This window comes from Pelodiscus sinensis, chromosome 1 (assembly GCF_049634645.1).
Source record: "Pelodiscus sinensis isolate JC-2024 chromosome 1, ASM4963464v1, whole genome shotgun sequence".
Taxonomy (NCBI): Eukaryota; Metazoa; Chordata; order Testudines; family Trionychidae; genus Pelodiscus; species Pelodiscus sinensis.
In genome coordinates this window covers 25,073,184-25,100,851 of record NC_134711.1, presented here as the reverse complement: position 1 = coordinate 25,100,851, position 27,668 = coordinate 25,073,184, and the positions used below count along the sequence as shown (strand labels likewise).

At 42.3% G+C, this 27,668-nt stretch overlaps 1 protein-coding gene across 6 annotated transcripts in view; it reads right to left on the bottom strand.

The window, feature by feature from the left end:
* The window catches only part of KMT2E (lysine methyltransferase 2E (inactive)), a 144,975-nt gene that overhangs the window by 54,683 nt on the left and 62,624 nt on the right, over positions 1 to 27,668 (bottom strand). For all 6 annotated transcript variants that reach the window (XR_012897805.1, XM_075909724.1, XM_014580821.3 and 3 more), the window contains 7 exons: positions 25,301 to 25,381; positions 21,959 to 22,017; positions 13,437 to 13,609; positions 11,104 to 11,142; positions 5,945 to 6,157; positions 840 to 970; positions 131 to 248 (listed from right to left, as the gene is read on the bottom strand). Coding sequence is in view for 5 of the 6 variants with exons in the window: in XM_075909724.1 (XP_075765839.1) it covers positions 131 to 248; positions 840 to 970; positions 5,945 to 6,157; positions 11,104 to 11,142; positions 13,437 to 13,609; positions 21,959 to 22,017; positions 25,301 to 25,381 (814 nt within the window). In the remaining variant the exon portion in view is untranslated. The remainder of the gene's footprint in view (positions 1 to 130; positions 249 to 839; positions 971 to 5,944; positions 6,158 to 11,103; positions 11,143 to 13,436; positions 13,610 to 21,958; positions 22,018 to 25,300; positions 25,382 to 27,668) is intronic.

The window sequence follows — 27,668 nt, the reverse complement described above, 5'->3', positions numbered from 1 at the left end:
CCTCCATAGTAAATCCCCTTAGTCCAAAACACAGGAAACAGATGGGCTGTACATGATATCCTGTAAGCCAAGCACAATAAATAAAAAGCTAGATTAACCAAGGAATTATTTCCTATATTTATAAGCTTACCTCCGCATTGGGCATACAAGACCGTCTAATGAATCGAGCTTCATTTCCAAAGGTTCTTGCATCAACACACATTTCTAGTCCATGGAATTTGGAATAGAACAAAACAAAAGGGTATGGCCTAGCAAAAAAAGAAGAAACCCTGTAGATTAATTTTTAATATATTAGATAAGCATTCTTCCTCTTTAAAAACCATTAGGACTTAATTTTCAGATTTAATGTTTTTTTTATCATTATAGTGTATAAAATAGCATTGATTTTATATTGCAATTCTTCCAGGTCAGCAACAAAGAATTCTCAATCCAAATCCATCGAGATTTATAAGACAGTAAATATATCTAACACACAAAGCTTTGCTCAGTTATGGTGGCTGAGTTTTGTAAATAACCAGAAGAGTAAGAAGGAATGGATACTCTCATAGCTAAATCTCAAAGTTGGAAGTCAGAATGGCAACTGTCTATGTATAATCTTGAGCAAATTATTTCTCTGAGTCCCAAATTGTAAAATGGGAATAATATTTACACTTTTGAGGTGCTTTATAAATATTTAATGAATACCCCAGATGGATGTTATGCAAGTTCAAAAATAGTTGTATAATATTCATGGTGTACTATAAATTACATGCCAGTAGCTGGCACAAAAACAGCAACCAGGTAATAGCACATTTAAGAAAATTTACTTAACAGAAAGAGCATTCTTAAACTAAATATACCTTTTAAAGAAATACCCATTAGCTTCAAATTGTTCTCTCAGCATGAACTTTCCTCTATATTCAATAATAAGCGCATCTGGAGGCAAGTCTTTGGCAGCTTTTAGAATTTTTTTGTTTTTTTGCACATAGCTCTAGAAAAGACAACATGAGTTTCAGAAGTATAATTAAACAGATTATAGTAATGTTATTAAACAACAGATTATCTGCAATCCTTCATTCAGCAATTTAGTAACTGAAGCCATTTCCTTCTTGCAATAAAAAAAACCCTATTTGATCTTATAAAGCATTTCCTATTATCAATACATTTATCTGCAGATTTAAATTTTAAGGAATTTTAACTACAATTCCTTGTTATGGAATTAAAAATCAATGTAGCAATAGCTTTATAATTCAGATACTTTGTTCTTCTAAAGATTAAGGCAGAACATACAAAATAATATTAAAAAGAACAATGATCCCAGTAGCATACTATTCCATACAACGTGGCTCTTACCACCAGTCTGATACATTTAACAACACTCCATTTGATCATAGAATAATAGAATACTAGAACTGGAAGGCACCTCAAGACATCATCAAGTTCAGTCCCCTCCCCTCAGGGCAGGACCAAGCACCTTCTAGATCAGGCATGTCCAAAGTCCGGCCCGCGGGCCAATTGCGGCCCGATTTAATACGGCCCCCGCTTCTCCCGGCTCCCCGGTGTTCCTTTGAACTGGCGCGCGCAGCGCAGCGCAGCGCAACGCGCCGCTTCGGGCCGTGCTGCCGCCGCAGTCCTATACCCTGCCCTGTAGGGCACGTCCGCAGCCCCGCTCCCCTGCTTGGCTGCAGGTTCGCCCTGCCCCCGGGCCGCCGTGAGGCCAGCGTGCCCTGCGCTCTCCGACCCCGCGGGCCCTCCGCTTTGGGGCTGAGAGTGCGGGGACAGCCCCCGCTTCCTCCCCCTCTCCTGGCTCCCTGGTGCTCCTTTGAACTGGCGCGCGCAGCGCGCCGTTTCCGGCCGCGCCGCCGCCGTCCATGGTGGCCGCTGCGGTCCTAAAGCCTGCCGTGTAGGGCACATCCGCAGCCCCGCTCCCCCGCTTGGCTGCGGGTTCGCCCTGCCCCTGTGCCGCCGTGAGGCCAGCGTGCCCTGCGCTCTTCTGTGCTGCAGTCCAGATCTCAGTTTCACCCTTCACATTAGTTTAGGCAAGTTTTTTTTTCAATTGAGATGAATACATTGTAAAATCTCAGTTAATGTCAGTTGGTCTAAATCAGTTATAAATATATTTGGACACAACATGTATAGTTGGTATGATGTTCCTGTTCATATTTTTTGAACTTAAAAGTTGATAATATGTAATGTACTTTACAATGTTCCTGACATATATTTTAGCTTCCTGGATTTTTTTTTCATCTGGCCTTCAGATATGAAAGGCAGAGTTATTTAACACCTGTTTAGATTTGTCATCCATGTGACGAAATGAAAAGTATGCCGTTTGCAATAAACTTTGCATAAAATAGTTAATTTGCATTTAATTTTAATGGTTCAAAGAATGTTAGGCAAAATGGTCGGCCCTCACGCATGTTCACATCTTCAAATCTGGCCCTCTTTGAAAAAAGTTTGGACACCCCTGTTCTAGATCATCTCTGATAGATGTCTATCTATCATCATCAACCATGGGCTCAACGCCCATTGGTGTCCGATGCCTCCTTCACTATTTCCTTCCATCTTTTCCTCTCCAGTGCGGAGTGGCTTAGTTTTTGTAGACTGGCTCTGTACCAATCTACTATATCATCTGCCCATTCTCTGTGGGGTCTGCCTCTCCTATTCAGACCATCCATTATGCCAAATACCAGGGTCTTAACTTTTCACTCATCATTCATTCTGCAGATATAACCGAATAGCTGTAACTTCCGTTGTATAACCTTTTGCAGTAGGTTCTCTTTCGGCTGTATCTTCCTATATAATTCCTTGTTGGTGACCTTCTGCATCCATCCTATTCTCAGGATCTTTCTATAACAACTCCTCTCAAACACCAATATCCTTCTCTTCTAATCTTTCGTTATCACCCATGTCTTACATCCGTACAACATGCTGCTAAACACACACATTTTCAAGACACTCAGCTTCGTTCCTAAGCTAATCGCTTTACTTTTCCAGATCTTATCCATCACCTTCAAACTTGTGTTTGCTTTCTCTATTTTAGTCGCTGTTTCCTTCTTACAGTATAGATCATATGTCATGTTGCTCCCCAAATACATGTACTTCTCTATGTTCTTTAGTGCAATCCCACCTGCACTGATCTTCCTGCCTATCTCCTTACCTCCAAATACCATTGTCTTCATTTTACTGATATTCATAATCAGTCCATACCGCTTCCCTTCCTCATTTACCACCTGCACCGTTCTCGCTAGCTTCTCTTCATCTTCCTCGATAACGATATCATCCGGGAACCTTAAGTTGTTAATTCTCATCCCGTGCACTCATATCCTTTCTACCTCTTCCTTGATCTTGTCCATCGCTCTCTCTAGGAGTGTGATGAAGATAATCGGCAATATTGGATCTCCTTGTCTCGTACCTCTATTCGTTCTAAACCAACTTCCCAACTCTCCACACGTTCTCACCGCTGCCTCCATATTATTGTTGATATCCTTCAACAACCGTATCAGTCTGTTATCCACTCCGTATGACTCCAACACCGCCCAAATCACTTTCTGATTTATACTGTCAAATGCCTTCTGAAAATCGATGAAGCAATTGTAGACACTCTTGTTCTTTCGCCGTGCTTTCTCCACTATCAATCTTAGTGCCAATATCTGCAGTATGGTACTTCTATCTTTCCTAAATCCCGCTTGCTCGTCTGCTAGATGTTCTTCTATCTGCGATCTAACCTGCTCTTAAATATCTCCAGTGATGGAGATTCCACAACCTCCCTAGGCAATTTATTCCAGTGTTTAGCCACCCTGACAGTTAGGAAGTTTTTCCAAATCTCCAACCTAAACCCTGTTGCAGTTTAAGCCCATTGCTTCTTGTCCTATCAAAGCCAAGGAAAACAATTTCCCCCCCCCCTTCCCTGTGACACCCTTTTAGATACCTGAAAACTGCTATCATGTCCCCTCTCAGTCTTCTCTTTTCCAAACTGAACAAGCCCAATTCCTTCAACCTTCCCTAATAGCTCATGTTTTCTAGACCTTTAATCATTTTTGTTGCTCTTCTCTGGACCTTCTCCAATTTCTCCACATCTTTCTTGAAATGTGGTGCCCAGAACTGGACATAATACTCCAATTGAGGCCTAATCAGTGCAGAGTAGAGTAGAAGAATGACTTCTCGTGTCTTGCTCGCAACACTCCTATTAATGCACCCCAGATTCTGGTTTGCTTTTTTTTGCAATAGTGAAACACTGCTGACTCATATTTTGCTTGTGGTCCACTATGACCACTAGATTCCTTTCTGCTGTGCTCCTTCCTAGACAGTCACTTCCCATTTTATGTGTGTGAAACAGATTGTTCCTTTCTAAGAGGAATATTTTGCATTTGTCCTTATTAAGCTTCATCCTATTTACCTCAGACCATTGATGAACCAATCAAAATAATTCCTCCAATTAAAAATTTTTAAAAGTGTAACACACACTTTAAAATTCTTAAAACATTTAATAAATGTATGTAAGAGAACATTAAAAAATTAGTTGTTCTACTAGTGTCTCACTAAAAATTCTTGAAGATACACCTAAAAGATACTCTTTTGGCTTCTTTATGACGTGTAAAAGTCTGAAAACTTTTACTTTTTGTAAGAGAGGGGAAAAGGTGTTTAAGTGGTTCAGGTTGTTGTTTTTTTAATTGAACACGCCTATTTGAAAAATTAGGGATAAACAATTTTTTCAAAAAAGTAACTTTGCCCAATTTTCAAACACAGACTTAGACACTTACAAACTTACATTTCACTGAAGATGTATTACACAAAATAGACTATAGACTGTAATTACTGTCTCACTTATCAAAAAGTAAAGTTAAGGAAATCATTTGATTTACTATGTTCTATATATACTTTTTATGATAAAGTTTATACTATGAATTTAATATGAATACAAATTACCTTTTGTATACAGAAAAACTGCATTAGTTTACAGCTGCGAATTTACTAGCTTACCCCCTCTCTACAAGCAGTATGAAAGTTTCAATTGGAAAAAAAAAAATCTATTTTATAAGCATATTTAAATTTGTAGCATATGAGGTAAACATATCAAGGATAAGAATATTTCTCTCTCACTTCAAGTTCAAAATTAGGCACAAGTTTTGCCTTTGAATGCATGCCTAGACAACCAAAGTCATTTGGAGCCATAAACCAGGCATCCAGTTTAATGATCTAAAATAGACTAGCTATGGAAATGCAACTACATTTTCATCAGCAGAGGTGTGCCCTCCAAAAGTGGATTAGGACAAGCAGCCACTTTTTGGTTAAAAAATGCACATGTTGAATCTTTTCTCTTTAAGCAAAGGAATTATGTTTCCAAGATTGACAATATCACTGTTTGTTAGCAGTATATTCATAAAAAATTATATTTATAGAAATATACATGGTGTATTACTGGGAAATTCTGAATGTTATCTTAATCAAAACTGAAAACAAAAAAGCTTAATTGACTCCTATTGTCAATCCTAGCACAAAAAACACCAGCAGAGCTAGAAAATGATCTGTTCCTTCTCTCTCTCAAAGATGAGGAACATTAGCCAGGCAAAATGGGGAAGTTTACTTTATTACAACCTATGTGGAAACTATTTTGTGATAAACAGAGTAACTCAGTCTCCATGCTGTCAATCTGCCAACTTTTATGAACCCTACTAACATTCACCTAGCAGTTTTAAAAAATAAAGAAAACTGCATGTTATAAAACATACAAAATGTATGAATATCTACTGTGATTCATTGTTTAAGAAAGTTATAATTCGTTAAAATTATTATTGCTAACTCATGTCTGCAACTGATAGACTAAGCTAGAGAAACACCTTAAGACGACAAGAATGCTCACTACAACACTTGAAACTGTATCATAAAAGTGTACACATTTTAGCACTACTTTCATGAGTTATACATGTCTTTCTCTTGTTACACGGTTGCCTCTTCACTTATTTACCTCTACTGGAGGTTTGAAGATCAGGTTGCTGGTGCTAACTTCTTTTTTGTCATTTCCATTGCCTAGTCTCAGAGCTATTCTTTGCGCCTCTCTCTGAACACCTTCACTGTACTGGTTATTAGTTGCTTCTTCATAACGATCCATCCATGCCTTGATTTTAGTTTCCCATCCAAAATTTGAACTGTCAGAAGGATCAATCTCCGGAGCTGAACCCTACATAAACACAATAACCAGAAATTGCAAACAACATTCATTATTTGTAATAGGGTAACTTATACTTAAAGTTCAAAAGCCAAATATAAAACAGCTGGCACAGTTAAAGGAAATGCAAACATTTATTACAAATTCTGTATAATCAATTAAATGTATATAAAAAGGTGAGTTTCAGAGGCGTGGGAGAAGAGGAAAACCACACCACTGGATCTATCATAAATATATCTAATTCACATATTTTCCATTAATCCACTCAACAATTTACTGCCAAGAATATCCAGTTTTTAAATTGTGCAGTACCTTTTCAAGACAGTTTGATTACTCAAACTGTTTATTCTCTTACAAAAAAAATACCACTTTATAAAAATCATCAAGCTCAGTATAGTTTAGAAATAGTAATTATTTCCGAAGAAAAACTGATGTAAGTTGAAAAAGCTTAGTCAAAACAAAAGTAAGTACTTTTATTCATATTAAGGAAGCGTTAGGAATTTATACCAATATTGTTTTAAAAGGGACAAAATCAACTAACAATTACCCAATTTTACTTAATACTGCACCAAGGACATTTTTGGAAAAAGAAAAAGTGTATCTGCCTCCAAAATGCTTTAAAAACATTATATATAGGCACACACACCAAAAATATACCCCCACAACCCAAGAAGTTTTCCAATTTTGTTTCTCTTTCCATTAATGTATTTTGACCCACACACACACACACAAAAAAGTGTGCATGCCGAGCAGGGGGTATAAGGAAATGTGTATTATAGAATTCTAGAATTTGAAGGGACCTTGAGAGGTCATCAAGTCCAGTCCCCTGCTAACACAGGCCTCACTTTGAGCAGGATATGAACTTGCATAGTGAAACCTTATTGGATTTCTAATCCAATCCCTTAACCACTCGGCCATCACAGCTGTGAACAATGACACCCCTCCCCACGAGGGTCTGGTCATGTCTTATGGAGAAATATCTAGAAGTAAGATCCTGGCCCAAGCTTCTGGTAAGTTTCTAGAGGAGAGAGACTGAGAATACAGAGATTCTCTCTCATTCTTGCTCCTGGACCCATGGGAGTGGATGTTGGAAGTTAGTTCTCCCTATATTTTAAACTCTTATGAAAGAAGTCAAATGTACAGAGTTGGCACCTGTTCTCTCTCCCTCCCCCATTCCCTCTTGGGCCTAGTCTACCCTGGGAGCTTAGGTCAAACTTAGCTGCATATAGGTTGATTTTTCTAACCATGCATCCACACCACCAAGCCTGTTCCATCCGCTTTAAGGGCCATTAAAGTGGATTGCTATACTACTGTTTTCACAAAGAGTAGCTGCTAAATTCAGCCTTCCATGATTGACTTTGCCATAGTGCAGATGCAATGCTTTGAAAGTTGACATTCTTGGCCTCCAGGTGGTGTCCTGCTTTGGCCATGTCTTTCAACTCTATTGCTCTCCAGGTGAACAGAAAAAGCCCCAGGAAAATCTGAATTTAATTTCCTGTGTGGCCAGCATGGTGAGTAGACTTCAGAGCAGGCACCACATCTAACCATGAGTTCCCAGGCTCGCATACGAGCACCAGCAAGGAACATTCAGGACATCCTGGACCTCAGTGGTGTGTGGGAAGAGGAATCTTTTCTCACAGAGCTACAAACCAACAAAAGAAACGTATCTATACCAAGATCATAAAGGGAATGAAGGAGAAAAAGTATGCACTAGGTACGCCCAGCAATGCCAAGAGAAAATAAAAGAGATGAAGCAGTTGTATCAAAAGACAAAGGAGGCAAATGGATGGTCTGGAGCGTTACCACAAACGTGCTGCTTCTACAAGCAGCTGCATGCAATCCTTGGAATGCACTCTACCAACTTCCCTAGCCAGTCCCTGGATTCTTCCCAAAATACTTGGGCAGCCTCGGTCACCAGCATTGAGGAGGAGGAGAATGGTTAGCAGGAAGCGGAGCAACCGATGTCACTGAAAGCCAAGAACTTTTTATAACCTTGGAGACAATCCTCTCCTTCCAGGATGTCTCACAGTCGGGCACTAATCCTGGGAACTTCTGAGGCGTTCACATTTTTTTATCTTGGTAAAAGTGGGTTAGGGCAATTGGGTGTGATCTGTGGTAGCCACTCTGAATACACAGTGGGGGGTCCTGGAACAGCTTATTACAAGTCCCTGCCAGCTGTCCACCTGGCACAAATCTGCAGGCAAAAATGGACTAGGGATATTCAAGGAGCAAATGCAATTCTCCAACTTGAAAAGGGGAGCGAGTGGAGGAATACGCTGCTGGAAGAGATGTGAATGGAGCATGAGAAAAGGAGAGCATGCAGGAAATGGGAAGTGAGGCACCAGGAGAGGTGTGATGTTGTCTATGGTGGATGTGATGGACCATATGGGGACTTTTCAGGATGCCAACATGCATAGGCATCCCATCCAACCCTTGCGTACCACTGTTCCCTTCACACTGAGTTCCACAGCCTCCTCTCCCAGGAGCCCTAGAACACCTGGGAGAGGTGGGGGTGGGAGTGGGAGTGGAAGAGAGTCAAAGGCAGCTCAACAACCAATCCCCAGGGATGCACTGCAAAGCAAAAGACTGTCCTCACAACTGTAATCACCCTCTCTCATCCCCCAACGCGGTCCCTTGGACTCCGTCCTATCCCCACTGAGTTCCCCGAATAAAAACACATGATTTCAGAACAACAGTCATTTTATTGCTTGGGTTGAAGAGGTGGTAGTGGTTACAGGCAAACATACTGAATTTAGGGGCATTGCAGTGAGAGCGACATGCGTGATTCTCAAAACTGGCCATTCATAAAAATGTCTTTCAAACTCTCTCTGATTTGCACTTCCCTTCTCAGTACTCTCCTTATTGTCCTGATGTCTGGCTGCTTAAAACCCATGGCTAAGGGTATGTCTAGACTACATGTAGATGAGGTTTCTAGACATAGGGAAAGGAGGCGGTGATTTAAATGGCTGCCGCGCTGTGCCGATCAGCTGTTTGGCGGCACAACGCGGTAGTCTAGACGCTTCGCGGTCGACAAGGCAAGCCCTTGTCGATCGCCCCAGTAAACCTCATTCCACGAGGCATAACGGGGGTGGTCGACAAGCCCTTGGCGAGTGCCAAGATGGGATGTGCATTTTAACTATCGCTCCACAACAATTAAGAAACCTCACCATGGCAAAGCCCTCCATTATGTCCTCTAAGTTTCCTTCACAGCAGAATGGCATTGATTGCATTGGCTACTTGGATCATGATAGCCCCCACTCTGAATTGATTCCCAACTGACTGGCAGCTATCTGGCATTGCAAGCTTTCACAGGGCAATTGCCACTCACTTTTCCACTGTCAGAGCAGGTCTCATTCAGGTATTCTTGAACTTCAGGATGAGGGAAATCAATTTGCAAACTTCCATGAAAGTGGCCTTACACATACAGAAGTTTTGCAGCCACTGCTGATTGTCCCACACCTGCATAACAACGCGGTCCCACCAGTCTGTGCTTGTCTGATGGCACCAGAACTGGTGTTCTTTAAGTGCTTCACAGAAGAGTATATTCACTGTCTCCCCAGATACGTCCTCGTTCCTGCAGACACACTCCAGCATTAGGTGCACCAAAGTTAAAATCATCATAATGCTTTGATGCTCAACAGGATCCACAATGGGTTCCATGCTTATGCTGCTATGGTATCTGAGTGGATAACCAAGGGGGGAAAAGGGTGCAAAAAGACTGTTTGCCATTGCTCTCAAGCGGGGGGGGAACAAGTGCATTATGGGACGCTGATGATATGTACCCAGAACTACCCACTGCACAGTTTTGGTCCCAACGTGTACTGAATGCAAAGGGGCACAGTGGGATAGCTACCCACTGTGCATTGCTCTCACCCTACTGTGTTGAATTCTTGCACAGTGTGGACATGCACCACACACTTTACAAAACTGAGTGCTAAAAGTCAACTTTACTAAATTTGATCTTATCTTGTAGTGTAGATGTGGCTTCAGTCCAACTTGGCTTTTTCTATGATCTTCGTGTATCCTCCTTGCTTAACTTCAAGGTTCCCTCTGAGCTGTGCAGCAGCACAACCCCACAGCTCCTTAATCAGCACTGCACAGTCAGGCAACCCCATGCATGGAGCCCTGAATCCCTGGCTCGGCAGGGCTGATTAACCAACTGCAGGGCTGTTCTGACACATAGTTTAGAGGGAACCTTGCTTGGCTCTGCAGTGGAACCAAAGATTCCTTATAATCCTAATGTCACTCTCCATTTCCATAGAAGAGCCTGAGCTAACAGTTGTTTTCTGCAGGACACCTACCATAAAAGTAATTTTCTGCTCCCAAAACAGTCTTGGGGCCTTATTGCTCCATGTGCTGATGCTCCTTTCTTCTACCTGACCTACCATAGCAGCTGATGGAGGCTAATAAATTAGTAGAATCTAAATTTCCAGTAGCTGAGTTTATCCATGATGCTACTTAACTTTTTGCAAAGGTTGAGACAGATCATGCATGCAATCTCCTTCTAAGAAGCACCAAGTAATAGTGCATGAAACTAGGATATGAAACTTAATGTCAGTGAAATTGCTTTTCCAATTTTATTCACTTGTTCTATTACTTATCACAATGGTAAGTAGAAAACTTTCATGCACAAGATTTTTAAGCTGATTATGATGCTACTTTGTATGTTTATACTGTACAAAATAACTAATAAAAAAAACATGGAATGAATTCTGTAATTCTAATGCACACAACATGGATCTTTAAAAGTCCTTTAACACCACCTAGGTTTTAAGATAAAACTGTCAAAACAATCTCCAGAGCTAATATCCCAGATCACTGCTTGACTGATAGAGGCATAGGAAACTTTTCCTCAAGTTGTTCTCATATAAACAAAAATAAGATTAATTAGCAGAAAGTTCAGAAAGTAACTGAAGTAACACCTAATCTATCTATAATTATCACATATTTACACTTACCTTAACTCTTGAAGATTTCCTAGATCCTTCACGAAAAGCCTAAAAAATAAAAGCAGTTGTCGTTTTAAAATATTTAAGATTAACAGAAAGTTTTTCTGACGGAAAATGATCTTATGCTTTTATTAAGAATTTAACCTTTTTGGAAAACTCTTCTCATTAAAAGCAGCAACAGGAAGGGAAGAGAATGAAATTAAAAGACTGTTATAGAGAAAAGCCACTAAGACTGCCAATAAAATAAATCCAAGGTTTCAAAGCTAGTAATACAAGGCCACTTGGGGTACATGTCTACATAGCAACACAATTTTGAAATAACTAGTGTTATTTTGAAATAATTTAGTCCGCGTCTACTAGGGATGTGAAGGACTAGTCAACAGACTACTCGCTTCCCCCCCTCCCTTGCTGCCTCTATCAGAAAGAGGCAGCGGGGCGGGGAGAGGGAGGGAGGGGGAAGAAGGCACTTGAAAGCGGCAGCACCACATGGAGTCTGGGGCCACACCATGCCTCCATGAGGCAGTGCCGCTTTGAAATGCTGCGTACAGCCCAGGGCCAGTTGGGGTGTTCCCAGACAGCATGCGGTGTTTCATGTCCCTGCAGCATTTCAGAGCGGCAGCGCTGCATGGAGCCCAGGGTCAGCCCCCAGCTGATCTGTGCGCCACACAGTGGTTTTGACTCTGAAATGAAGCAACAGCCCCAGGGCAGTTGCTACACTTCAAAGGTGGAGGCACCCTATCGACTAATCGAATAGCTGATGCAAAATGCATCAACTATTCATTAGTCAATTACTCAAAATGTAACATTCTCTAGCAACTACACAGTAGGCAGTTATTTCGAAACAATGTAGAAATACTATCTAGTTAGAGGACTTCTTACTCTGGCTCCTGTAACCCTCATTGTGCAAGGAATAAGAGAAGTCACAGGAAGAGTACTCTGTTTCGAAGTAAGTGCTGTGTAGACCCTCCCTATTTAGAAAATAAGCTATGCAATTGACATTGCTCAATTTGCGTAGCTTATTTTGAGTTAAGCCCTGCATTGTAGGCACACCCTTGGTGTCACGAAAATTGGCCTTTTTTCAGCATTACAACCTCACCTTGATGCCTCCATCACTGTGACAGTGATTCAACATTAACTTAGAATGCTCTGTGGCATACAAAATAAACTCATTAAATGGCACTCACATTGGACAACTTATGGATGAACATTGCATGCCCTGTAAAATAATGGAAATTTTCTCAAAACAATATTTACTATTAAGTTTTCCTTTTCAAATATCACTGCATTAAGAGGTAACCACTAAGTATCAGCAGTGTATATTGAGAACTGTCATTCAAGTGGTATTTTAACAGCTGATTAGATATTTCTACAATTGCATTTGCAGTTGGTTTTAAAATATGAACTGGAAAGTGAATGACCTTAAAAGTATGATTCAAAGGCCAAAACACCTAACGATTGAAATTCTGGTTTCCAGTTTGTTTCTTTTAATATTTTTCCTTGACTGTAATAGTTCTTAATTTTAATCTGATCAGAAACAGAACACTTTCACATCCTAGAATGATTTAATTTCTGTATTTTGCTAATATCCAGTAAATGTTTGATATTTATATGAATCTAGAAAAGCCAGGTGTCACATTTCTACTGTATTAATGTGAATACAGTGTATTAATTCTACTGTAGTGATTCATCTATAGTTATTTTTCAGCTGAGTTTTCGTTTTTTCTTAATACAGAATATTGTTATTTCATTGGGTAAAAATTATTCCAAAATCTTTTTTGAAAATATAATCACACTACTTCCTGAACTGTATTTAAGAGAAGGCTTTCTAGCAGCAATTTTCCACCGAACTGCCATTACAATTGAATGGAGTGTCACGTCATGTCAGATAAAACTGACAACAGCAATCTATCAATCAATTCTGAATTTTAATAGCTAAACAGCACTATAAAAAGATTTGCCCTTTATTAGTAGTGGTGAGAAGAAAAAAATAGGGAGACATATTCTAGCTATAATAGTATGAGGCCAAAAAAAAAAATATCCAAATGCATTTATAAATAGATGCCTCACAAACTACCACATAAGCCTGTACATATTGGGGTGCAAATGTCAGTAACTTTTTCAACTTCATCAATTTTTAAAGGGATTCCACAGGAAAGAATACTCGATAACTAGAAAAAGTCTGATATGTTACTTTCCATGGATGAGTGCTGAATACCAATCTAATTTCAGAAAGTAAAACCTTTATACCAATACAAGGCATATGTTAAAAATGTCCCAAACCAGTAGTTAATTCCATCAAATGAAAGCTATGAGAAGATAAATTAAATTTTTTAATTAATTACCTTTTTACATTTTGCAATGTTCTGCTCTTTCTCTCCACTTTTTTTCCTTTTCTTGTCATTAACCTTAGTAACCCTTGTAGCAGTTAGAGTAATTGTAGTTGGGGTGTGTTGAAAAGCAGTATACAGTTCCACAGGAACTTCATCACCACTTTCAGTTGCACTTGTATCCCCGTCTATAGAAACAAAAGAAAACAAACTGTAAAAAGAATCAGGTATACAGAAAAAAAGTACTGTCCCAACCTATAAACTATTGCAAGTATTCACATGCAGATTTCAGCAAAGTGGTTTTTGTGACAGGAATGTCTTTTTCCTCCCACAAGGATATTAAATTTAATTGCACTATGATCACTATGATCAAGCAGTTCCACTATATTCAACTGTAAGTGAGGGCTGTAGGTTTCCCATCTCTGCACGATAAGGATGAACTGAGCTTTGCTGTGATATTAACAAGATGAAATGGAAGGCAAATTTGAGATGGTGCACCTAGGGTAGCAGAAGAGCATCATCCTTTAAATCTCACAGTAGAGCTGCCCTGGAGCAGTACAAAGGGTCATAAAAACAAGGCTGAGACTACACCCTCCTCTAATGGGAGGGTACATATTTTGAATGTGCCCTTGTTCTAGGATAGGAGATTCGAGTAAAGTGGCAGTAGGAAAGGAGGTGCTATAGCAAGACGATAGAGAAAGAGGAATCATGTTTGTCTGAGCCATGTAGAAGTTATAAAAATAAGGCAAGTGCGGTCCATACACAGCTTCAGAATGATCTGGGGAAATAAGAGATATGCGTGGGAAGGCATATAGTAGTGATCCCATCCATGAGATAAGAAAGGCACTTCCAAGGGAGTTTGGGACTAGTGCTGCACGAGTGCAAAAATGGCGACATCTGTGGTTCTTGTAATAGGCAAAGAGCTCTATTGCTGGGCAGCCCCAAGTGTGGAAGATGTACCTCATGTTGTCCAGATGTAGCTCCCACACGTGGTCATCTGAGAACTAGCATCTGAGAGTGTCCACAGTAGTACTGTGAATACCGGAGAGTTAGGAAGTTTGATGGTAACATTGCGTTGGGTACACCAGTTCCAAAAGGTGAATAGCAAGCTCTGCCCTGCCTGGTTACGCAAAATATGCAAGTCATGTTGTCTGTAAGTATCTTTATGGTTTTGTTGCGAATGAGAGGAAAAATGTTCAAAAGCCCTTCTGACAGCTCTGAGCTTGAGCAGGTGTATGAGCAGTTGGGACTCCATTAGCAATCAACCAGCCATGTGCTTTGTGATGGTGTAGACAGGCACTCTCCAACCTATGAGGGGAGCGTTTGGCAGAAAGGAACACTGAAGAAAAGATTTGTGGGGATGGTCAGTCAACCATTAAAATGGAGGATATTATATTAGGAGGAATTGAGACTTGTTTTTGGATGAAACACACAGTTGTAGTATATACAGTAGCAAGCTATCCTGGAAGGTAGCACATATGTAGCCTGGCGTGATTGACCACATAAGTAATTGCTGTCATGTGTTCCAGGATCTGTAGACAGGCCAAAATGGATGTCTGAAGGCTGATGGTGACTGCACTGATGAGATCTGCTGAATTAGTGGAATGACGTCATGGGAGGAAGGCACGGGCCTTGGTGGAGTCCAGGAGGGCTCCGATAAACTCCAGTTTCTGAATTAGTTGGAGGGTCGACTTGGCTTTTTTTGAGGAGACCAAGGCCTTGAAAGAGAGTCCAGGTTTTGTGGACCATCCAGGCTCTTTCTACTTGCATAGACCCTTTTAAGAGACAGTAGTCTAAGATGTGCTACAGCACCTGCATGCGTTTTCGAAAAAATTCTGGGGGGTCATGGAAAGTTCGAAAGGCAGAACCCTGTAATGTCTGTAAGCTACAGTGAACTTGAGGAAGCATCTGTGTGCAGGGTGCATGGTTATGTGGAAGTAAGCATCTTAGAGGTCGAGGGCTGAGAACCAGTGCCCCGATCTAGTACTGAGATAATAGTTGGTAAAGTCACCATTTTTTTGGTTTTGAACAAACTTGTTCAATCTGCACAGGTCTAGGACCAGTCTCCAACTTCTGCTCTTTTTCTCAGTATGGAATTCATTGGAAAAAAAGCCCTTCCCACAGAATAGGCTGGGAATGGGCTCTACAGCCCCTATGGTTAGGAGAGGTTTGACTTCCCCCTGAAGAACGTCACGGGAAGTGTCTGTAAAGAAGGACAGGGAACGTGGTAGAGTGGAAGAGAAACTGGATAACATATCATGCTTGAATAATTTGTAGGACCCACCGTTCTGATGTTATCCCCACCCACTGATGATAATATGGATGCAATCAGTGTATGAAAATGGATGGTGACTGAGGTAGCACTTAAGGGAGACTGTGCAGACACTTGACCAAAGCCTCAAAATTGCTGCTTGGGTGCATGAGTGGTAGGAGGCTGACCCTGCGATGGTCTTCAGCATGGAGGTCTGAGCTTAGATCTGTTCATGTCGGCATGTCTGAACTGGAGTCAGTTGAAGGCAGTGTCCGTAGGTCTTTGTTATGATGTGCAACGCTGCCTTTTAGCTGGTGGGGAGATCATTCCTAGAGTGCACATGTCCTTTGTAGAATGTAACACCTCATCCATCTTAACCAAAACCAACTTATGCTTGGTGTGGAGAGGGTGAATAAAGAAAGTTATTTATTAGTTCCCATAATAGAAGAACTAGAGGACACCAAATAAAGTTAATGGGTAGCAGGTTTAAAACAAATAAAACAAAGTTCTTCTTTACACAGCACGTAGTCAACCTGTGGAACTCCTTGCCAGAGGAGGCTGTGAAGGCTAGGACTAGAACAGAGTTTAAAGAGAAGCTAGATAATTTCATGGAGGTTAGGTCCATAAAAGGCTATTAGCCAGGGGATAGAAATGGTGTCCCTGGTCTCTGTCAGAGGCTGGATAAGGATGGCAGGAGACAAATCACTTGATCATTGTCTTTGGTCCACCCCCTCTAGGGCACCTGGTGCTGGCCACTGTCAGTAGACAGGCTACTGGGCTAGACAGACCTTTGGTCTGACCCAGTACGGACATTCTTATGTTATCAAAGGGCAAGTCTTTTACTTTCATCTGTGGAGATACCAGAGGACTGGAGCCGTGATGCCCTTCTCCTAACTATAGTGGTAGCTGTGGCCTGAGCAGCTGAGTCTGCTACATAGAGTTATGATTGCAGGGTGGCGCATGCAATCATCTGGCCCTTTTGTATAACTGAATGGAGGATGGAATTGCTTCTGCTCTGGAAGATGTTCCAAGAGCTCCTCCAATTTAGAATTAGGAAAAAACGGATACCTTTGTAACTTGTTCAAGATGTGTTGCTCATGTCCATTCCACATAGGTGTGTGCATGCAGCACGCATACGTTGTCAGAAGATTTTCTGTTAGCAGTACCCATCGGGACACCAGAGGAGCCTCCGGTAGTGGTGCAATATATTAGCTAATATGTATCCCTGATGGCCCTTCACCCCCTTCGTTCCTTCTTACCGGACTACTCCGAAGAAGGGGAGGCAGGCAGGATTTGGAATGGACATGAGCAACACATCTCGAAGACTAGTTAAGAAGGTAAATAACCGTTTTTCCTTCGAGTGATTGCTCATGTCCATTCCACATAGGTGACTCCAAAGCAGAAATCCTAGAAGGCGGAGTCGGAGTTCAAACCTTCAACCGAGTGTAGGACAGCCCTGCCCATGGCTGCATCCTCCCTAGCTGGATGAGCCAATGCGTACTGATTGGCAAAGGTTTGGACAGACCATGTGGCCGCCCTACAAATATCCAAGATAGTGACCTGAGCTACGAAGGCCATAGAGAAGGCTACATTTAGGAGACCCAGCTACTGAAAAAGGTCTCGTACCAGGGCAATGTGGGCCAGCACTTGGTCTGAGGAGAGACCCTGAGCCAGCTAGTTGACCAGATACGGAAAAACTTGGATGCCCCTCTTCCTCAGGGCGGTGGTGACTATGGCCATGCATTTTGTGAATACCCAAAATGCCAGAAGCAATTGACATGGAAGTAAGTATCTTTCAGATTGAGGGCAGCATACTAGTCTCCAAGATTCAGGGACGGGATGACTGATGCCAAGGTCACCATCTTGAATTTGGCTTTGGTCATGAAGGCGTTGAGATCCCTGACATTTAGAATAGATTGAAACCCTCCCTTTGCCTTGGAGACCAGGAAATACCAGGAATAGAAATCCCTGCCCATGAACTCTCAGCGAACCACTTCGGGCACCCTGAGACTCAGGAACTGTAGCATAGCCTCTCAGAGGAAATGTTCATGAGAGGGGTCTCTGAAGAGGGATGGGATTGAATGGGGGGGTGGTGAAAGGAAGGGGATAGAATATCCCCTCCCCCCAGTCTCTGAGCCCATTGGTCGGAGGTCTGGAAGAAGGGAAATAAATTATCCTGGAACTGGAAGGGGGAGGCTGGTAGGCTGTCCTCGGGCATACCTATAAAACCCCTGATAGGGTCCCTGGGACTTATTAGAGGGGCCCGGACCTTGGTCTGAGGGAGGACGGGAATGACACCTATTATTCCTGCCATTCCTCCCCCTACTGTGAGGAAAATTGAGTCTCAATCTCTGTTGGTCAGGCCGGGGGGGCGAGGGGTGGGGGTGGGGATGATTCCTACTCAGGAGGGAATGCCTCTGGGGGCCAGGGTGCGAATCCCGAGAGACTTCAGGGTATCCTGAAGGCCATGTAGATGCTGATAGGTCTATTCGAAAAAAGGGATGGCCCTTCAAAGGGGAACTCCTGAAGAGTGGACTGGAGTTCAGGAAGCACTCCAAACCTCTGCAGCCATGAACTGTGTTGTAAGACAATTCCCATGGCCACAGTGTGTGCTGTTGCATCCACAGTGTACAGTGCAGCTTATAAGGCCACCCAGGAGATTATCCTGCCCTCTTCCACAAGGGACTTGAACTCTGAGTGGAAGTCCCTGGGAAGCAGCTCAGAAAATTTGTCCATAGATGCCCAGATGCTGTACACATAGCGAGTCAGCAGAATCTGCTGGTTTCCTATGCAAAGCTGCAGGCCTCCAGAAGCATAAGTCTTCCTGCCCAGGAGATCTATCTTTTTGGCCTCCCTGTTTTTTTGGAGTAGCACCCGGTTGGCCTTGCCTCTCTCTCTGGTTGTCATTAAATTTTTCAGGTGGTCAAACTAAACAACTAAGGTGAATTGCTAAGAGATACTTACAGAGCAAGAGCAAGAGCAAATCACGTTACAACGACTGTTGCAAGTGATAAGAAAGAACTGAGGAGGGAGGGCCAGCCAGGGGTATATATTAGCTGATTTATCAGCGTCACTCCAGGGAACGGGTATTGCTAAGGGAAAATCTTCCAACAACGCTGTAACGAGTCAAACATGACCCTCCCCTTCCTCCTCTCCACTGGCGTCTAGCTGACCGGACATATGACTTTGCTTTCCCCGTCTCCCTTGACCCTACCTCTCTTAGCTCAACATAAATTGTAACTCTTTATCAGGCCTTTGGTATATTAACCTATATTATTTACATTAGATCTTTTTAGTATGTCAAGCAATCCAATTTATGGTAGGTTTCTGGTTACCCAAGGCCATGAGACTGGATTTTACCTAGAAACTATATTGCTTAATGTATGCTTATGAATATATATGTAACCTGTGGAATGTGTGAGAGGTACAAATGAGAAATATCCAATCCAAGGCAGTTTAGTATCCATGACCTTTTAAGACAAACAAAGACCCTGCAAGCAGATAAATTCACTGAGAAGCAGACAGAAAAATCTCTCTCTCTCTCTCGGACAAGATGTAACATCGCAGCAGAAACTTGGGACTGGCCCAGAGAAAGTAAAGCCTTCTGCAGATCCAAAGGGATCTCCCAAGTAACATCATGGTAGAGTCTCCGAGAAGCTGATGGCTGGCCAACACTCCGGCCACCAGCAAAATCAAAAGTAATCTACACCACACTTGCAGCCTGCCTCCAAACTGCCATCATGAATGTGATGTGTGTGTGTATCACTTACTCTTAAGAATCTGTACCAAGAAACAATCCCCAAAGCAATACTGCTCCAGCCCATCCTTTGTCCGGGTTTGTTATTAAGCAGGTCTGAGGAAGTGCAACAGACACATGCATGCAGCACGCACACAACTATGTGGAATAGACATGAGCAATCACTTGAAGAAAAATTGTAGTTGGCCAACAAAGCCAAGTAAGCTAGCCAATCTGAGCTGGTACATGGCAGAGAACACTTTGCTGGAGTGGAGAGGCCAGAGTACTGGCCTCTGAAATGAAACCAAAGATCCCAAGATGGCCACTGCATGGTATTGGGGAGAGGGGAGGATAGGGCAAAGACTGTCCATACCACTGTGGACACCATTGTGGATTGCTGGCCTGGGGCTGCCATGGAAGGCATGCATGAATGGGAGAGGAATGTTATAAGGAGAATCTGCTAGACTGATCCTCCATTTCATGATCACTCTTGTTCAAAAGAGCAGAGGACACTGGAGGCTCAACTGTAGATGGTGTGGGAAAGTAGCTGGTGCCACATTGCTGTGAAGGCGGTGCAGAGGATGTGGTAATATCTCTCTGGTATGGAGATTGTGTTGATACTGTCTTTGTGTGTTGCGATGTGGTGATGCCTTTTTGGCAGCGTGGGTGAAGTGGTGCTGTGTTTAGAGCTCGGTGCCAAGTGATGTTACAGCATCAGCAGAGGGGGCATTGGAGCCGGGGATATTTTTGGCACCAATTCTTGTGCCAAATAGGCCAGTGCCAGAACAGATGTGGCACGTCTATGGTCTGGTTCGGTATGAGATACAGCCCATGCCGAGACAGTGCTGGAGGTGCTGGAAGCATTCCCTTTACGGAGTCAGGATGTCGGTACCATGGGAAGAGACTTGGTGGAGGAAACTCTCTTATATTGAGAGTCCCAAGCAGGAGGAGTGCCAGCCAGTTTCCTGGGGCCTTAAAAGGTATAGGCTTGTCTTTAGGAAGTATCCTAGGATCTTGGCCTTGAGAAGGGTAAAATGACTTCTCAAGGAACAACCATCGAAGTCTGGTATAGGGTCATAACATGCATCACTTTTCTTGAACTCGGGGGCTCTAGGTATAATGGCAGGAAGGAAGCAGCAGCAACTTTTAGTCCTTGTCTCTGAAGACTCTGTGCTCTTTCCTTCTATTTGTTCAGTTTTCTCCCGAACAACTTCTCTTAAAAAAAACTCAAAAAAATTGGAGGCCCAAAAGGGGCTGAAGAAACAGAGAAACAACGAACTTGGAGAACTAGGGGAATTTTTTTTTTAATTGTAAAGTACCATACTAAAGAATTAACTAAATAACTGAGGGAATTAACAACTATCTTCTCTTTTCTAACAGAAAGGGGCACAGCACTGTTGAAGATCCATCTGCAGCCAGGGACAGTAGAAAAGGAATTGAGGAAGACAAAGCCACACATGCAATCCGTTACGATGCAAATGGCTTGAGGTGTCTACGGTACGTCTCAGCCAACCACTGCTACAAAAAACTCTGACTAGCAGCGCTAAGACAACCCAACAACTACAGTGGAGCACCCACCAGGCACAGCACTCGAAGAACAACAATGCATTAATTAAATTTGTGACAACTCCTTGGGGGGAGAATTGTGTGTCCTGCTCTGTGTTTCACCAGCATTCTGCCAAATATTTCATGCTATAGCAGACTTGGATAAAATAAGCACATACGCTTTTCATTTTAAGAGCGTTTTCACTAAAGATCTGACAAAACACAAAAAAGGTGCCAAGATGAGATTTCTAAAGATAGCTACAGCACTTGACCCAAGGTTTAAGAACCTTAAGTGCCTTCCCAAAAAAATGAGGATGAGGAGTCTTTCAGAATTCTTAAAAGTGCAACAGTCTGGTACAGAAACCACAGAACCTGAACCACCAAAAAAGAAAATCAACTTTTTGCGGGTGACACTTTGTACTCCATGTTGTAACAAATCAATACATTTTAAAATGTAGAAAATATCCAAAAATACTTAAATAAATGGTATTCAATTATAGCTTAACAGTGTGATTAATTGGGATTAATTTTTGGACAGCCATATTAAATATTTATATATTTTGACAGATTGAAGCAATAGAAGAAGGTTGGATGAGACTACGCACTAGTTAGAAGGAACCGGAGAGGTGTCAGTCCACACTGCCTCTTATACTCTGAAGTACGAGGAGAAAATATGTGCACCTAGAGCCCAAGAGGCATTGCTTACTAACATGCATGCAGACACACAACGATCACTCCATGGAACACACATGAAGATCACTTGAAGACAAAGAAGAGTTTCAGTTTCACAACTAATACATATATAAAAATAAAAGTGTGCTTTGATAAGGTAAAATACGGTTAAAATATTTAATTCCATTCCAGATTTTATAAGCAAGAATGTTATTCACAAAGGTTGCAAATTGGAAAAACTATACAAATATTCTCAGGGTCTTTACAGTTTTTTTGAAACACTCAGTATATTTGGCACATTTAATAGGTTTCTTAAATTTTCATTTTACCCACCTGACATATTATCCCTTTTTCTTCGCTGAAGTAGCACTGCCCTTTCTTTATCTAAACTTCTGCAGTTAAAAAAAATAAGTTTAATCAACACTTCAAAACATATCTAAGTGGCTGAATCTAGGAATGAAACAGAGCAAAACATTAAATACCTTCCTTCAGACAGACAATTACAATATATATTCATACCTAAGTTTTTTGTTTGTACTGGGACATACTGCACATCCACATACAACTTCAATATTGGTGGTGCACATAAATTTCAACCCACCCAAGGTTGGAAAATGTAAGAAGGAACAGTGCCCCAACCCCTCCTAAAACCCCCACTACAGATCTATTTAATACATCAAAGAAGGGGGAGAGTCTAATTTCTTTCCCTACTCCCAACACAGCCTTTTATGAGAAAAACTTAGAAAAACCTTTTGCAAGTCCAAGTAAACTAGATTTACCATTTCACCTCTTCTCATCCACCATTTGGGGGGGGGGGGGGGGGGGGGGGGAGACATGGTGGTTTTTTTGTTTGTTTGTTTGTTTATTTTTTACACAAAAATTTGTGCAGGTTCATGCCTATCATAGCACATTTCTTTCATTATTCCCTCAACCAACATACTTAAACAGAATTCATTGTTCATTAATCCTCATGTCACAAGGTGAGTTTGCACTTTAAGAATGTTGGTCACTTGTATGTGTCATGAATAGCTTGCCACCCCAGGTGGGGGAAAATGAGAAAAGTCATGTGATGAGAGCATGTGGCTAAAATCAGGCCACCTGGGAGCATAAGCAATGCCCTTAGTTCAGTGAGAGAGAGAGCACAATGGAGAGGAGCTCCAGGGAGAACCAGGTTGAGAAACAGTGTTCTAGAAAACAGTCAGGTGGCCAGGGAATATAAGAAGAGACCCTGAGAAGGAAAACAGGTCAGATGATAGAAGAAAGCCTAGCTGTTTAGAGCTCTGAAGGTGGGTATGCTGCCAATCTGTGAAAGGATTCTGCAACTGCTGCTGGAAAGGGAAAGAATTAGTGTATGCTTATAGTGCCACTTAGCAATAAAATCAGATAATGAAATGGCCTCTGTGAATAAGATGGGGACAGAGAAACTGAACAGAGTCCAAGAGGGGCTACAGCTAAACTCAGGAGAAAAGCAGTATCGGAAGAGAGACCCTCAGGAAGAAAAGACAGTGTTATGGGTTCTGGAGGAGTGGTGTTTTTTGCACTGGATGCCCCAGAAAGGGTGGACTTTTCATGACTTAGCTTGCAGGCTAACTCACCTCAGCAGCCAAACTGTGGTGGGGGAAAAAAATGGTTACTCATCTTTGTAACTGTTCGAGATATGTTGTTCATATCTATTCCAATTAGGTGTATGTGTGCGCTGCATGCATGGCTACTAGAAAGTTTTACCCTAGCTGCTACCTGTTGGGTCAGCTGGGAGCCCCCTAGAGTAGCATTGATGCAACACTATTTATAACCCTACCAAATCAACCATCCCTCAGTTCTTTCTTGCCAGCTACTCCAACAATGGGAAAGGCAGGTGGGGTACGGATTAGATAAGAACAATACATCTCGAAGAACAACAGCTACAAAGATGAGTAACAGTTTTTCTTTGAGTGCTTGTGCATATCAATTCCAATTAGATGATTCACAAGCCTTAACCAGGAGAAGTCAGAACATGACTGACTCGAGAACCACAGTGCCATGAGTCCCCCTCAGTGCCAGTTGGTGCGGGAGTGGTTAAAGGGATGTGACGGCTTTGCACCCAACCAGGGTGTGCTTGCCATGGAGTCCCTCGAGCAGGAGTGGCTCTAAGAGGACCAACTCTGAAAACAGTACCACAAATCAGATTAATGCTGCAAATCAGACAGGTGCTCAACAGAGTGGTGCCAGGACTCCAAGCACAGGGGTGCTGGAGGGGAACAGAACGCCTATCCTTAGGAGGAGACTGTGCCATCTCAGTAAGAGGTCCCTAGTGGCCTCAAACATGTGCAGTAAGGAGGACTGGCTGATTGGCATCACTTCCACCTTTGAGGAATCCAAGATATTTGGACTCGGGGTGCATGTGGAACTCTGCACCTTTGGGCCTCAGGGGACTGCCAAGGACCCAGACGTTTTAAAAGGCCATGCCAGAAAATGAAACCATCACCAGGCAGAGGGTTTCAGTGATCACTGGTGCCGAGCATCCTTTTTTGGTGCCAGGACCAGGACCAAAGGTGGTGCGCTACGCATCAAAGCATTTGAAGCTATGTTTTGGCTTTGCAGCTGCACGGTGGACTCCCTGAGGAGCTGCTTTTGAAAAAAGTCCCGCTCCTTTCTGGTCCAAGGTTTGAAGGCCTTGCAGATCTTACACTGATCTGTTTGGTGAACTTTCCCCAGGCGCCAAAGACAGGAGTCGTGGAAGGTCACTTGTCGGCATGGACTTCTGGCAAAAGCTGCAGGGGCTTGAATCCCTGGCATCTTGGAATGCCCCAGGTCCCACAGAGAACACAGGCAAGAGGAGAGAAACCACTTCGCTACGGCTGCTATAAATTATAACTAATTGCTAATTATTAATTATTGCCAAACTAACTCTAAACACTGGGGACACATGGCGCTTGCAATGCAAGAGAGTCACAGTTCCGACAGTCGTCACAGGCAGTAAGAAGAAACAGTGGGGTGGCTGGGTCAGCAAAGTCATATTTAGGGCACTGCATCAGTGCCACTCTAGGTGGCTCCACAGACGATCCAACAGGTAGCAGCTAAGGTAAAACTTTACAGCAGCCATGCACGCAGCACACCAAATTGAAATATACATAAGCAAGCATCCAAAGAATCACCATAACATCAAACAGGTCCTTTGGTAAAGGTAGTTCTTAACATTTGCTATCCTCCAGGTAATTAATACAATTTCATAATTGTTACTGATTGTTAGCTTTTTGCTATCTAGTCCTAGTGATTTGGTTACACTTCCATTAATCAACTTTCCCAGCATCTCCTCTGAAAGCCTCAGTTTGGTAGTGTCTGATTTTATTACCTGAAAAGAGAAGGTATTTTCCCACTACATTCTCCGTAATGAAGACTGAAGCAAAGAATTAACAGTGAATAAGGTATCTAATTAGTTGTTTTACTTTCAGATAATCTAACAACAAATGCAATTCTTTTTCAAGTTTTCTGCTTAATACTTAAGAGAATTTTAATTGTTTACCTGCTCGGTATGTTTATTCGTAATGCAAAAACCTGCTTGCTACTTTGTGACAGACTCACTTTTAATAAAATTAGCATATTTAAAAGGCAACTTTTATTCATTTTATATTATGTAAATAGCCTAATTTGCAGTTTAAAATAGTATGCACATACCATTAGCCATTTGCTACTCACCTAGGTTGACAACGTTCACACAAATATATATCAGGAATATGCTGCCTGTCGATACCCATGCAGTCAATGTGCTGCCAAACACTGGAAAAAAAAATCCATATATAGTCTTCTAAAATGAATGCATTTAAGATTGACACTTCTTTAGTGACTATGGCACACTGGACACATACAATTCAAAAGAAATACTTACTTAAAAATTAAGTTACATTAAGATATGATGCAGACATCTATTATACTTAAGTGTGTGTTCATCAAGCCCATTGGAACAGGAGAATTTTGCCTAGCTATACCCATAGTAGTTAGCTCTTGCACTTCTTCCGGCTTTGAGACAGTGGAACCCTACTTACCGCCCCCCAAGTTCTTTCACACAGAATGCCCAAAAACTAAGGCCTTGTCTAGACTAAGTTTTGTCGACAAAACTTATGTCAACACCCAAACACTGATAAAACAGTATTCACACCTGCTCCTTCCGCCAAAGAGATCATGTCCACAGTGGAGGCATCATCAACAGTGTGAGCAATGCACTATGGATATGTATCCCACAGGGTAGTGTTGTGGGAAGGCAGAGCTGATTGCTGTGCATCTTGGGATTCCCTCTGAGTTCTCCTAGACAGCCTCCTCAGCTGTAGGGAGAAGAACCATGCCTGCTCATGTAGAATAGTGATAGAAATGTAGCCGTGTTAGTCTGGTGTAGCTGAAACAAAATACAGGACTATGTAGCACTGTACAGGCAGTCCCCGGGTTACGTACAAGATAGGGACTGTAGGTTTGTTCTTAAGTTGAATTTGTATGTAAGTCGGAACTGGTACATATTGTAGGGGAAACTCTAGCCAAACATTTCTCCAGAGCTCAGTTTTATTCTCCCACACCTCACTTCCCTCAGTCCTTTATTCTCAAGTTGAGGTGTCTGCTGAGAAAAGCTGCTCCGTGTCTCCCTGGTCTGCTGGGGGGGGGGGGGGGGGGGCGCTAGCTTCGCGTCTCCCTGGTCTGCTGGGGGGAAGCAGCTAGTGCGGGGTTGCCTTATCCTGTTTGTAAGTAGGGATCCGATGTAAGTCAGATCCATGTAACCCGGGGACTGCCTGTAAAGACTAACAAGATGGTTTATTAGATGATGAGCTTTCGTGGGCCAGTCCCATTTCTTCAATAATGTCCAACACATTATTAATAAATTACAGCCTATACTGGAACAGGACACTAAACTCCAAGAAGCTCTGGGAGACAGACCCATAGTCTCCTATAGACAACCACCTAACCTCAAGATGATTCTTACTAACCACCACAGGACATACCACACTAATACCAACCCTGGTACTTTCCCTTGCAACAAACCCCGTTGCCAGCTTTGTCCATATATTCACTCTGCTGACACCATTATTGGGCCTAACCAAGTGAGTTATAAGATCAAGAATACATATTCCTGTGCCTCCAGAAATATAATCTATGCTATCATGTGCCGAAAGTGTCTGTCTGCTGTGTACATTGGACAAACATCTCCGACACTTCGCCAAAGAATCAATGCCCACAAAACAGACATTAGACAGGATCACAAAGAAAAAACAGTTGCTTGCCATTTCAACCAGAAAGGACACTGTCTCAATGACCTACTCACCTGCATCCTACTTCAGAAGACATTCAAATCTGCACTTGAAAGGGAATCCTCTGAACTGGCATTCATGCTAAAATTCGACACTCTCCGTGGAGGCCTGAACAAAGACTCCAGCTATCTTACCCATTACAAAGATAGCTTCCCCAATTATCACCTCTAATACTATTAACTCACGACATCTACCCTTCCCCACCTCTAATATCATTAACTCGCAGGCATTCACTTTCCTCCCCCCCCCGCATCCCTCTTCTGTTCTGAAATGTGATTTGTCCTTTTCATATGTGTTCATTTTTTTAAATTGTATCCTTTGGTATATATGGTTGTGACTATTTTCTTCCACTATTTGATCTGAGGAAGTGGGTCTGGCCCACGAAAGCTCATCATCTAATAAACCATCTTGTTAGTCTTTAAAGCGCTACATAGTCCTGTATTTTGTTTCATGCCTGCTCAGTGAGCTCTCCATGCTGAGAAATGTCAAAGCAGCTGAGCAGTCTGTCTTCCTCCTCCTCCCGTAGCAGTAGTCTTCCTGCCACTGTGTCCTTAGTGCCGGGTAGAACAGGAGCATTCCAATTATTTGCTCGTTTCCCAAAGCAGGCAGCACACTCAGCTGAGAGATACTTCCCTGAGCTTTGAAAGTGTGGGGTGTATGCCTGTAGAGCAGCAGAGACTAAAATACTGAGCAGAGTGACCAGGACAGGCATTGTAGGATACTGAGAGAAGCCAGTCTGATGACAAAAACAGCAGAGTGTCTGAACTGGCTAG